This window comes from Mus caroli, unplaced genomic scaffold, assembly GCF_978045245.1.
Source record: "Mus caroli unplaced genomic scaffold, Mus_caroli_1 scaffold_4, whole genome shotgun sequence".
NCBI lineage: Eukaryota > Metazoa > Chordata > Mammalia > Rodentia > Muridae > Mus > Mus caroli.
The window spans coordinates 120,177,113-120,190,078 of record NW_028227259.1 but is presented as its reverse complement, the minus strand read 5'-3'; the positions used below and the strand labels follow the sequence as shown (position 1 = coordinate 120,190,078).

General features: G+C 51.7%; 1 protein-coding gene across 1 annotated transcript; it reads left to right on the top strand.

The window, feature by feature from the left end:
• The first annotated feature begins 276 nt into the window (after positions 1-276).
• On the top strand, positions 277-11,322 carry Prkab1 (protein kinase AMP-activated non-catalytic subunit beta 1). Its single transcript, XM_021163526.3, has 8 exons — positions 277-386; positions 492-660; positions 3,137-3,300; positions 4,449-4,542; positions 4,764-4,878; positions 6,771-6,904; positions 9,926-9,994; positions 10,218-11,322. Exons 2-8 carry the CDS (start codon positions 502-504, stop codon positions 10,293-10,295), a joined length of 813 nt encoding a protein of 270 aa, XP_021019185.1. The 5' UTR covers positions 277-386; positions 492-501; the 3' UTR covers positions 10,296-11,322.
• Positions 11,323-12,966: the final 1,644 nt, after the last annotated feature.

The following is a 12,966-nucleotide window of genomic DNA, read 5'->3' as shown; positions in this document are numbered from 1 at the left end:
GCTTGCTCCAAGCCGCCGTGGGTTTCGCGTTTCGTAATTCGTAATTCGAGTTATTGGAGAGTAACCAACTTGGAGTGAGGTAGTCGGCGCCATCCATGGCATCCTCGCTCGCTCGCGCCTCCCGCTGGCCGCCACGAAGCTCAATCTGGTGGCAGCCCCGAACCACCCGCGACCGCTTCGCGTTGAGCAGCCGGGAAGAGACGGAAACGGAACTGATGTCACCCTAACCCCGAGAGCGCTCGGTCCCCAGTGACCACCCTTCCTTCCTTCCTTCGCTGGGCCCGGCCGGAAGCGGAAGTGGCTAAGGGGTGGAGGGGAGTTGCGGGAGGAGTGTCAGGTTACGCTCCGGCTCTGCTCGGAGTTCCAGTCGCGGTCGCCCGAGCCAGGTAAAGCGGAGCTCGGCGGGCGAGCGAGCGCGCGGTCCGAGAGGACGTGACCCGCGATCCCCGGGGGTCCGGCCCGGCCTTTCCCGCTTCCTTGTGTCCCTGCAGATTCCCAGCCATGGGCAACACGAGCAGCGAGCGCGCCGCACTGGAGCGGCAGGCGGGCCACAAGACGCCGCGGAGGGACAGCTCCGGGGGCGCCAAGGATGGGGACAGGCCCAAGATCCTCATGGACAGCCCCGAAGACGCCGACATCTTCCACTCCGAGGAGATCAAGGTGCTGAGTGGAGGGACGTCGGAGCCCTCTTGACTCACGGGGAGGGTCCCCCTTTGCTGTGGTTCCCGCCACATTCCCAGCGTCACACCTTCGGGGGGGGGCGGGGGAGCTGGCCCTGTCACAGCCCTCTTTGCTGTTCGGGGACTTGTGCCTAATACCGATGGGAGGAGAGTCACCCTGGGCTTGGTTGAACATCATTAAGGAGAAAGCAGCTCTGGGACCGCGTTTGAGATCTTTAATTAATTAAGAGTCGAGCTAAACTGTAATTGAGCACCCGTGTCGACTTTTCTCTTCGGTGTAATTGATTGCGCGGCTTCGAGACACTTCAGGCCGAGACCGGCTTTTGCAAAAGTTGGGTTGGGAGTTCTAGTGTTCGTTTTGGCGGTAAAACGGGAGCACATACGTTAAGCTGGAAATGAAGTTAACTAGCTGACTGCCAGAGGTGTTTGGTTCTGACAGTTTCAGTCCACCCTGCTCACTTTATTTTAGATCCGGCAGTTCTGCTGGAGGAGGTCAGTGACCGAGAGTCACTCTGAACCCCAGCCAGCAGCTAATTACCCCCACTTCTCTCCCGCGTTACTGAAATAATGCCTTGGACTTTAAGCAGACCAGAGCAAACAGATTTTTGCAGGCCAAGCTGAAAGTTCCTGCCTGAGCCACATTCTCTTAAAACCACAGTGAGGTGGCCAGTGCTTCCGGCTATGGGGCCCCAGTCCAAGGGCATTCGGTGATTCTAGGAGGAAAAAAGCTAATTGCTCAGAATAAACTACATTCAGGAACGTTGGCGCTCACCAGCCTGGTCTCTGTTACCTGGCGGGTTGCCCACTAATCCCCATTACTTAAACAGGCTAATTGCCTGGCCAGCTCACTCCACTTTCACTCCCCCACCCCCACCCCCTGACTGGGCTACATAGCCCACATGACTATTCTCCAGATCCTAATTTTGGGTCTGACTTTAAAAGGGCCTGCTTTTGCCAGGGTGTGGTGGCACAGCACTTTGATCCCAGCACTTGGGAGGTAGAGGCAGGCGGATTTCTGAGTTCGAGGCCAGCCTGGTCTACAGAGTGAGTTCCAGGACAGCCAGGGTTACACAGAGCCTGCTTTTATGGCACTTGTCTTGTGGCAGGAGCTTGTTTCCTGAGCTTGTTGCATTAGGGGAAAGGTGTGTACCATGATCTTTAGCATGTTTCCCTGTCGATATTGTCCCCACCCCTAGAAGACATTTTTGCCCAAGGCTATTTAAGAGGAAGTAAAAGGTATTTGTGTGGTAGCCTGTGTGTATATTGGCAGTGCCCTCTGCTCTCTTTGCAGTGAGCTGAGGAAACTTACTTTTTAAAAAGAAATGGGCGGTGTGGTGCTGTTCTCTTCAGGGTCAGGGAGGACAGACTTAGCTGACGTCCTTTCTCTTTTCATCTGTAGTGACTGATGGATCGAGTCAGGGGTTCGTCCCGTTACCCCAGTTCAGCATTGGAGCTACAGTTACTTGTCCTCTAAACCAGTAGCTCTCAACCCGTGGGCTGCCACCCTCTTAGAATCCAACAGACCCTTCACAGGGGTCGGCACCACAGACCCTGCATGCTGGATATTTGTATTATTACGATTCGGAACCGTAGCAAAGTTACAGATACAAAGTTGCAACCAAATTGTCTTATGGGTGGGGGTCACCACAACATAGGGGACCGTATTAAAGGGGTGCAGCATTAGGAAGGGTGAGAGCCACAGCTCTCAAGCAATCCCTGCTAGTTATACAATCTGTTATCCAGTCTGTATGCTTCAGATCCAGGGACTTGCTCGTATCTCTCAGATAACAGCAGATCAGTAGTGGTCCCAGAAGCCTCCTGGGCTCCTTCAGGGCTTTCCCCACCCTAGAAGTCCAGTGTTTGGCTTTGCTTCTGACTGAAGGAGAGAAATGATGCTTATCTAACTGTGTCTCACCCCAGGGTTGGGTGTGTTCCATTGTCTCTGGCTGGAGTAAGTTCCTTTGATCTACCTCACTGGATATTACCATTTGCCATAAGGAAGGGACGGTCCCTTTTATGTATCTAGTTCTCCTCTGTACCCCAGCCCTTCCCTTCCCATCTGATTGTGTCCATTTTAACAGCTCTGAGACCATCCCTAGTAAATTCTTACATACTCCCAAGCCTTGCTTAATGAGGGAAATGGAGCATATTGAATTCACCCTGGACTCATGGCGAGTCCCGAGTAGACCTTGTAGCTTCCTCCAGAGTTTGTGAAGTCTGGTTGCAGTAATAGTAGCTGCTGGTTAAGCACTGCATGTGTCAGACTGTCTCGGTCTTCACGATACGACAGAAGCTGTTGTTTTCATTATCTCCGTTGGCAGGTGGGGGAACAGACACAAGTCGTGTGCCGCAGACACAAGCAGAACTGCCTGATTAGACTCTGCTGTCCTCTTAGGTTAACAATCTCGGGTGGGGAGCTCGATGCCTGACCCCGAGTAAACGCCTCTGCTTCTTAGGCTCCAGAGAAGGAGGAGTTCCTGGCCTGGCAGCACGACCTCGAAGCGAATGATAAATCCCCGGCCCAGGCCCGGCCCACTGTGTTTCGATGGACTGGGGGTGGAAAGGAAGTCTACTTGTCTGGGTCCTTCAACAACTGGAGCAAGCTTCCCCTCACGCGAAGGTAAGGATCTCAGCGGACAATATTTCTGTGCTATGCTCTGACACTTAGATATACATTTCTTCTGAGAAAGTTGTTCCCGGTGCATTGGAGAGAGCGCTGGGCTGGGACCCTTAGGGGGGTGGATCCCAGCCCATTACTGCACTGAACAGTCACTTTTTTTTTTTTTGGTTTTTCGAGACAGGGTTTCTCTGTGTAGCCCTGGCTGTCCTGGCACTCACTTTGTAGACCAGGCTGGCCTCGAACTCAGAAATCCGCCTGCCTCTGCCTCCCGAGTGCTGGGATTAAAGGCGTGCGCCACCACGCCCAGCTGAACAGTCACTTCTATATAAGACTCCTGGACCAGATGACCTGGATCCCTCCTAACTGAGTCCTGTGTGTTGGAGGTTCCATGCTCTGAAGACATCGTTAGCAAGGGTTTAGTGAGACGCTTTATCAACACCCTGGTGTGGCTGGGCAGTGGTGGCACACGCCTTTAATCCCAGCACTTGGGAGGCAGAGGCAGGTGGATTTCTGAGTTCCAGGCCAGCCTGGTCTACAGAGTGAGTTCCAGGACAGCCAGAGGTACACAAAGAAACCCTGTCTGGAAAAACCAAAAAAAACAAAGCAAAACAAAAAAACCCTGGTGTGGACTCCTGTCTCCGCGCCTTTACCAGTGACTACTTCTGGTAAACAGAGGGAGAGCCCGTGCTCTGCTGGTCTGAGCCCAACTGTTGTCAGTGTCCCTGTGTTTCCAGGGCTGCCACAAGTCCACAGCAATCTCAGGAGTGGCAGGGTAGTTAGACAGGTCTGCGTGGAGAACGTCTATGTGCCCTGTTACGCTGGCTCAATCCCTGTCATAGCACACTGACAAAAGGGATGGCTCGGCAGCCTGTGTTTACCTCCGTGGCACCCAGCCCGCCTGCCCGGTGGTATTCTGCGTGGAGACTTGGAAGGTGTGAACGGCCATTTGTTGACCTTCCAGTGTTAGGATTCTAGGTTCCTAGTGTCTGAGCAAAGTGAGTTTCCTGCTGCTCCATTAGTGGCCGTGACCAAGAATTAATTGTCTGAATTGGTTGCCATGTTTGCCATCCTGCAGCCAAACTCTTGGTTATACCTGGAATCAGAGGGCAGCCCACCCAGCTGAAATTCTACTTCCTTTCTTCCTGCAGCCAGAATAACTTTGTAGCCATCCTGGACCTGCCTGAAGGAGAGCATCAGTACAAGTTCTTCGTGGATGGACAGTGGACCCATGATCCTTCCGAGGTACTCTGCCTGCAGCCCTCGGCCCTCTAGTACGTACCTGCACTATCAGGACCCCCTTCCCTGCGTGTGGCTCTGAGTTAGATAGTGCCAGTTACCAGCTCATTGGTATAATTAACCAAGAGTCGCTAACCAGGCAGTGAGGCCTTCCAGCCAGGAATTCTAGGCCTCTGAAGAATCCACAGACCTTCCACGTTGATTTCTGCCTATCTGTCTCTTCCCAGCCAATAGTAACCAGCCAGCTTGGCACAGTTAACAACATCATTCAAGTGAAGAAAACTGACTTTGAAGTGTTTGATGCTTTAATGGTGGATTCCCAAAAGTGCTCCGATGTGTCTGGTATGAACAGTTACTTTATCCCACGTGTGTGCAGGCTGGGGCTCTGTGGCCTGGACATACTGTTTCCCTTGCCTCTCACACTTGAGCAAGAGCTGCCCAGCCAGGTGGACAGTTGTAGCTCTCCGGACCACAGCGGTTCCTTCCTAATTCCAGTGGCCCTGGCTGTTGGAGTTTAACCCCCAAAGAAACCATAAGTCGCTGCCCTTGCCTTATGAGGTATTTTGCAGTTCCACTTGGCTTTAGAACAGAGCTACACTTGATGTTATGCCATAGGCAGGCCTGAAGAGACCCATGAGGACACGTTGGGTCAGTAATGAACCACTGCCAGGGAAACTGCCAGCTCGTGTCCTGCCAGTGGTGCCTGGAGAATTGCAGGCTGACAGGTGATAAACGACACCTCGGTGACCTTGGCTGTCACTGGTGCCGTCCATTCACACTTGACTGGAAGTGACTCCCCATAGAAAACAGGCCACATGGCACTATGCTCTTTTCTGGAAACCTGTTCTGCTCAGACACGGTAAACTAGAGTCTTCTCAGCACGGAGCTTTCAGTGACCTTTGTTCCGCCCACATCTGGGAGGAAGAGAATCTCTAGAAGGTCAGAGGGACAGCTCAGGAGAGAAACCGCGTGTTAGAATCCAGATGGACGTTAAGTGTGCTTCCCTTCTTTGTGTGGGGGCTGCTTCCTGGGCTGCAGTTCTGGAATCAGTAAGATAAGCTCTCAGCAGTAGCCAGCCATCAGTTTACCGAGGGCTTTCCCACCCTCACCTCCGTGTCTCTGGGATCTCTCACAGTTAGCGCTTCTGACGCCACAGCTGTAATTGACTGCTGGGCTTGGCTGGCGGTGGCTAATGGTCAGGTTACAGATCTAGGCTTAGAAAACAGTGCTCTCTTACTGGGGTCATTGGCCATTCCTGGATGACCACTTACACATTTCCGACAGGCAAAGGGTGCAGCCTGGAGACAGTGCACACACTTCTTACATGGAACTTCGCACTATTTCAACAGAGCCTTCAGCTAAAGGTCCGGTTGATCATTTGCAGGCAGAAAGTGCACCGCCCCCTGCTGCTGGAGCCAGATCAGTTCTAAACTTCCTGTTAGACATTCAAGTGGCTTGTTTGGGTTTATTTTTTGTTTTGTTTTTGTTTTTTAAATGCCATGTATTTATTTCTTACAGCTCAGCTTTCTGCATTGAATGCGTTTTCTCAGTTCTTGTGCTGAGCTGTGAAGGGAGCCTGACCTAGAAATTGATGTTGAGAAAGTTAGCAGCCCTGGGCCAGCTTAGGGGTCAGGTAGCCAGGACCCTTCCCGACACTCGGGTGACAGCTCAATGCCATCTTCTAGCCAGCCAGCTGTCATGATTTGAGGTGCTTCTAAGGCAAGGGACTGTGCTTCCAGAGGCTTCTGCTGCGCCTACATAGTGAAGACACTCAGACCCAGCAGTGTGGAGCCAAAGACCCTTTACACGTCGGTCTTTATGGTTATTTCTTAGTGCATCGGTACCTCATTAGACTTCTTTTATTCTGCCTGAGAGACTTGGTAACTTAGGCTGGGCCACTTAATCCCCACTTGAAGCCCAGAACTTGTGGTATTTGCCAAACTCAGCCTGAAGTAAGAAGGAAGCCTTACTCTGGCTTCCCTGTTAGTCTGGCCCAGACATCTGGCTTTGCCACAGCTGCTCTTCCTTCCACTGAGCTTCTCAAGGTAGCATCGAGCCCCAATTCCAGGGAACTTTTCATCCCCTCTGGTTTCCCCTGTTTGAGCTTGAATGTCTTTGAAGAAAATACAAACCTGGATTGAGGAAATCAGGACTGAAAGCTAGATGAGGGCCCCATGCATCAAATGCAGCTGCAGAGCCTACAGTCTGAGTGTCTTGTCGCCATCTCCCAACAGAGCTGTCCAGCTCGCCCCCAGGACCCTACCACCAGGAGCCTTACATCTCTAAACCAGAAGAGAGGTTCAAAGCCCCACCCATCCTCCCGCCACACCTGCTGCAGGTCATCTTGAACAAGGACACGGGCATCTCTGTGAGTACTCCCATCTGGAGCTCCTTTCTGCTCGCTTCTTACAAGACAGTGGAGAGCTCCTGTGCCTTCCACTGTTGGGGACTGCTGTGGTCCTCCCCTGACACAGACACAGGCTGCTTGTGAAAGGCTGACATCTGTTACACATCCCTCGGTCAGCTAGACATTTTAGAATCTAGTTTTAGTTACTAAGTTACTTTTAGAAACGTCATCCCTCGTGGGGCAGAATTCCAGCTGTCATATAACACATTATAACCTCTACCACATCCACTGTGGCAGAAGGTGCAAGGGCAAGCGATGCCCTCAGGATGACTGACCCACTCGGGTTGCCTACATTAATCCATGCTCCACCCTCATGACCTAATTCATCACCAATTAGGACCCATCTCCCAGTATATGAGCCCTTAGGGACAAAGCAAACTGTATCTGGTGCTAAAGAAAGCCCCTCCCTCAACACTGGACACAGCAGCAGAGCCCACGTGCTGGTGAGCTGTGTGTGGAGGGTTCCCTACTACAGTGTCAGTTTGTGGAAGACGTGCCTTTCCTTAAGTTGACTCAGTCCACTCTGTGCTGTGACCAAGCACAGATCCTGGCTCACTCCTGTGAATCCAGGAGGAGGTCAGTGGGGAGACCAGTCAGCTTCAGACCCCACTGGCTGAACCAAATATCCAGTGCGCATTAGTAACAGAACTGCAAGGACCCTTAGCCGCCGTCCCTAAAGATTCAGAGGCTGCCCCTCGCTCTTGTACAAAAGTTCAGAAGTTGGAAGCCACTCAGTACCTCCTTAGCTAGGAAGGCGCACGCATGCATACACGCATACACACACACACACACACACACACACAGAGGCATGGCTAGGGAGAGGCTAGACCATGGATTCAGGAGAACTGTGTCTGCATCTCGCTGTCAAAGGCAGCCTCAGTCAGCTCTCACAGATCTCGTCTCCAGTTAGGGAAGTGCTCTCCGAGGAGTTTTTTTTGTTTGTTGGTTTGGTTTTTTTTGTTTTTTTTTTTTTTTCGAGACAGGGTTTCTCTGTGTAGTCCTGGCTGTCCTGGAACTCACTCTGTAGACCAGGCTGGCCTCGAACTCAGAAATCCGCCTGCCTCTGCCTCCCAAGTGCTGGGATTAAAGGCGTGCGCCACCACGCCCAGCCCGAGGAGTCTTAATTCAGCTTCACTGTGGAGAGACTAGAGCAGATACATCCCCAGGCAGCGTTCGTTTCTTAGAGGCTTTGGGAAATCTGCTGTCCTGTGAATGACTGTGGTCAGCCTGTTCTCAGCTCCCCTCACAGTTGTCTCTGCAGATATCTTGTAGCTTTTGACCCGTGTCTTCCCCAGAATTGCCATCCAGTTCTCCTAGCCTGCTTTTGAAAGATGTCGCATGTGTCTCCCTGTGGCTGGCTTATTTATGTCCAAAGTCCATCCACGTTGTTGCAAGTGACAGAATTGCCTTCCTTTTTAAGGCCGAGCCACCCACTGTTGTAGTTTCTTGTCCAGTTGCTGTGATACAATTTTTGACGAGCAATTTAAAGAGAAAGGGTATATTTAGACTCACAGGCCCAGGTTCTAGCCCATCCTATTGGGGTGGGGGGAGGACAGCAGGAGTTTGAGGGAGGGGTCTCACTGCATCTGTAGTTATGCATAGTATGCTGCCTCTGGCCACATCCTATGTCCTGTGCATTGTCTCTCAGGGACTTCAGCGGGGCTCCACAGTGCCATATGCACACCCATATGTAAATCCATCCAGATTCTGTGTCTAACTAGACATCATCCATAATGCTTTCCTTAGACGGACTGATTTCTTTCCTCACTAACAGCACAAGGTAGATTAAGTGGTTTTTTAACCGCACACAAAAAAGGGTGACTATGTTAGAGATCTGGTGTAGCCATTCCTCAGAACTTGCATGTCCCAAACATGGTATCATCCATATATTAGACACCTTTAAAAGTGACAGATGGAAACTGGTTTGTTTTTTTTAAAGATCCCCGTAGCGGTTGGTTGAGGCAGTGTGCAGCTGAGGCACACAGGCCTCTCCTTGTTCTCTCATCAGCAGCCATCCTGCTCTGCCTGCCCCGCAGGAGCTCACTGGACCCTGGAGGCCCTGCTGGGGCAGAGCTGGACTAGGACCTGGCTCCTCCCACTCCACTTCTCTTGTGTGCTCCTGTGTGCACGGGTCGTTTGTCCCCAGGAGATTTCCCAGTCTCAAACATAACCACTGCAGGGCTCTGTAGGATGCGGGCAGCCACTCCCCAGGCCACCGCTCAGAGCCCTCAATATGCCTGTGTGTGGCGTAGGCCGTCCAGCTTCATGTGGAAAGGCCTGGTCACACCGTGTTAGAGCTCTTGGTTTCCCTCCACCCCGAGGCCTTAGAGGCCTGTTGGCAGCTGTGAGATCTTAAAGTCACTTCAGGACTGGGATTCCCGTAGTGTTGAGTGACAGGAATGTGCCCTTCCCTTGAGGCAGGGACCTCAAGCTACCTGACTGGTAGCCTGTACACACACACACACACACAGAGACACACACACACACAAGTGCATGTTCTTAAGAGTTGGGAATGTGAATGAAGACGCTCTAGCGAGGTAGAAAGGTGTGGTGAAGTGTTCATGTGTCCACTTGTAGAGTCGCCTACTGCAACATACTTCATCATCTAGCTGTAGAGACTTGGCTTACCATCCACTTCTCGGGAGCATGGAACACACAGTGGGTCTTGTGTTCCGGGAAAGCATTTCCAGTGGGTCTCTGGTCTTCTGCCTCCTCTCTGTAAGAGAATGGGGTAGGGCCTGCCTTAAAGGTCAGGGAGAAAACTTACCGGAAGTGCCTTCCGTAGCATCTGGCTGGCACGAGGATCCACCCCTTTCACTTCTCCGGTCATCTCCACAATTCACACTGCCCAGCATGGGAAGCCAGGTCAACTGCAGGGCTTGGCTCCTCTCCTTGGCTACACAAACCAGGCCATGAAATAGGGGGGCAGGGACCATTTTGACTTCTGAATCCTACTTGCTCACGTCTCCCTTTGTCCCTCAGTGTGACCCAGCACTGCTTCCGGAGCCCAACCACGTTATGCTGAACCACCTCTATGCACTCTCCATCAAGGTAATGAATGGCCTGTCTTGCCTCCAAGCCGTTTCTGAGCCTGTGCTCTGAGGACCCTGCGTGCCGGGGTGGCCTTGGGTGTGGACAAGCAGAGTAGCCTTCGGGGTCTGCCGGGCTTGGGCTCTGGAGGCCGGCCTAGGAGCTGTGTTTGTAGTGACCGTGGAGTGAGTCTCCTGTTCTCTCAAGTCTGAGCCCCTGACTCTGGTCCTTTTCACCCTCTTAGGATGGAGTGATGGTGCTCAGTGCAACACACCGGTACAAGAAAAAGTATGTCACCACCCTCCTCTACAAGCCAATATGAGAAAATGAGAGGCAGCCGTGGACCACAGGGATGGCAGGCGGTGCTGGGCTCTCCGTGTGCATGAACATCCTCACTCACTCTGGGACATCTCACCCACCCTAGTGGTCTGTCCAGGCACAGCCAAAAATAGGGATGGCATGGCCACCTGCAGCCCCAGCATCGCAGTGCACGAGGCTTTGTGCTCTAAGCATCATCCCCTCTGCTGGCCAGAGATGTCTACAGCCAGACCTGTACCTGGGGAGCAGGGACAGAAGCCACACAGAAGTCCTCATCATCATTTGCATCCGTGGGGCCGCTGGCCTGTCCCTGCTGAGGCCTGTCCCTGCTGAGGCCTGGCTGGGGAGGAAAGCAGTGTTGGGTCTTGTCTGTCCTTCCGAATCAAAGCAGTAGATTGTAGATCCTATGGAAATTCAGTGGTTTCCGGATGCAGCTTTGCAATCGTTTGCCAACACTGTGTGCACTAAGACCTCTTTAACCAGAGTGGCTGGCTGGCCACTCCTACTTAAGGCAATAAGTCACCAGGATGAGACTATAGATCATGTGACTACACTCAGCAATAATCGTTCTCAAAACAGACTTCAAACCCCACTGCCATTTCTCATTAAGCCAGGTGATCCTGAGGACCGACCACTGCGGAAAGTCCGCTACACCTTATTTCAATTGCAATGTTGGCCACGTTACCATGGCAACGTGGTCGAAGCACCCACCCTCCTTTTAGTTCCAGCATGTGCTCAGCTGGGGACCTGCATCTCTAGTGAGCAGAGAGGATCACAGTGGTTGCTGTTGCTTGTTCCAAAAGAGGAGCTCGGAACCCTACAGCAGGTTAGCAGGAATGAACCTATCTTCTACTCCATCTGGTTTCCATGGTGACATCACAGCTGTGCCCATTGGGACAGGGTCCTGTCAGCAGAGGCAGGCACAGTATTTGGTTAAGCCTGAGTTTTGGGTACCTTTTTGTTACTGTTTTCAAAACCCTGACTTGCTCTCATCTTGATGTACAAGTTTCAATAAAGCTTTGTAAAAATTACTGGAGTAACTTTTGACTCGGCACATTTTTTTTTTTTTTTGAAGAAAAGAGTGGATCTTCTAGGTTCATTTGCTTTCCTGTGGCTCTCTGTAGTGAGTGGACCAGACGGCTGTGAGTGCCGCCGGCTGACAGTCAGTACCAGACTCACCTCGCCATCACACCTGTGGGTGCCTCTGAGACTGTTGGAGGAACAACTGGAAAATCTCATGGGAATTAGCTAGTTGTTGGGGCCCCAGGGAGATGGCTCAGCTGAGAAGAGCACTAACTACCCAAGGGTGAGAACCTGAGTTCACACCTCCAGCATCCACTTCAAAGTCCTCTCTGTGTGCTTGTAACCCTAGTGCTGCAGGGCGAAACCAAGCAGATCAGAGCTCACTGGCCAAGCAAGTCTAGTTAAGGCACGAGTCTGGGGTTCAGTAAGAGATCCCGCTTCAAGAGAAAAAATGGGGGAGAGAGATCAGGACATCTGGCCATCCTGTGTCCCCTGCTGGGGCTGGAGAGGTAGCTCAGTGCTTAAGGGCACTGACTGCCTGTGGACTAGAGGAAAACCTGGGTTCAAATCCCAGTGTCCACATGGCAGCTCCTTAACTGTAACTCCAAGATCTCACACCTTCCCACAGATAGGCATGCAGGCAAGACACCAATGCACATAAAACAGAAACAGAAAAAAAGTCGAGCTTTACCCACAAGGGGCTGAAACACCCAACTGAGAATACTACCACGTACAAACTAGTTCAGAGTCCACCCTATGGGAGCGAGCGCCCCGGAATCATGGGCGATTCCTAAGGGAGATGACTGGTAGAGCGGTGGACAACAGGCACCCCCTCAAAAAATGAGAACGTGTGCACTCTGTGTGCATATTTAGAAAAGTCTCACTTCCTCCAAGCAAAAGGATGTCCTCTGTGGTGCAGGAGATGCCCAAGGCTCTGGGAGAGATCCCAGACCCAGGAGCTAAAGGCAGTGGAGTAAATTACCTCAAAGGAGTGGAAAAGCAGCAGCTACATTCAGCCTGTGACCCAAGTCACGCTTGCCCTGTTAGCATTCTGTCTATGGATGAGGACTGGGTCCGTGATACTTACTCAAATTGCTTTTCAGTGAAGCTAGATTTCCTCCCTCTGGAAACGTAAGCACATTTAGAGAGTCAGAGGTAAGGCCTGAAAATCATTAAGACGTAACGGTAATGCACAGCTGATACAGTGGCGGCTCAGTATCCTGTCCCCATTATGAAAATCTCCAGAGTTGGAGATAAAATATTTATATATAAGCTACAAACATCTTCCTCTATGCTTGATACAGTGTATCAAGTGTAGTTAAACTGTATCATTCATTTGGGGAATAATAATATACAAATTCTTAGCAAAAACTTTACTTTTGGTTTTTTCGAGACAGGGTTTCTCTGTGTACCTCTGGCTGTCCTGGAACTCACTCTGTAGACCAGGCTGGCCTCGAACTCAGAAATCCACCTGCCTCTGCCTCCCAAGTGCTGGGATTAAAGGCGTGCGCCACCACTGCCCGGCATCAAACATTTTTAGTTTAGGTGGGTTAGACTCGTGGATGCCAGGAATGCTTCCTGTGTAACTCTCTAGGCAGTCAATCCGACCAATCACAGCACCACACAGAAACACACTGAATCTAAAGGACCCA

Excerpts from the sequence above, each read along its gene's own strand:
- Prkab1 (XM_021163526.3), top strand. The coding sequence starts at position 502 with ATGGGCAACACGAGCAGCGAGCGCGCCGCACTGGAGCGGCAGGCGGGC. Across the intron at positions 661-3,136 it reads TCCACTCCGAGGAGATCAAG|GCTCCAGAGAAGGAGGAGTT; the intron begins GTGCTGAGTGGA and ends TCTGCTTCTTAG. Across the intron at positions 3,301-4,448 it reads AAGCTTCCCCTCACGCGAAG|CCAGAATAACTTTGTAGCCA; the intron begins GTAAGGATCTCA and ends TTCTTCCTGCAG.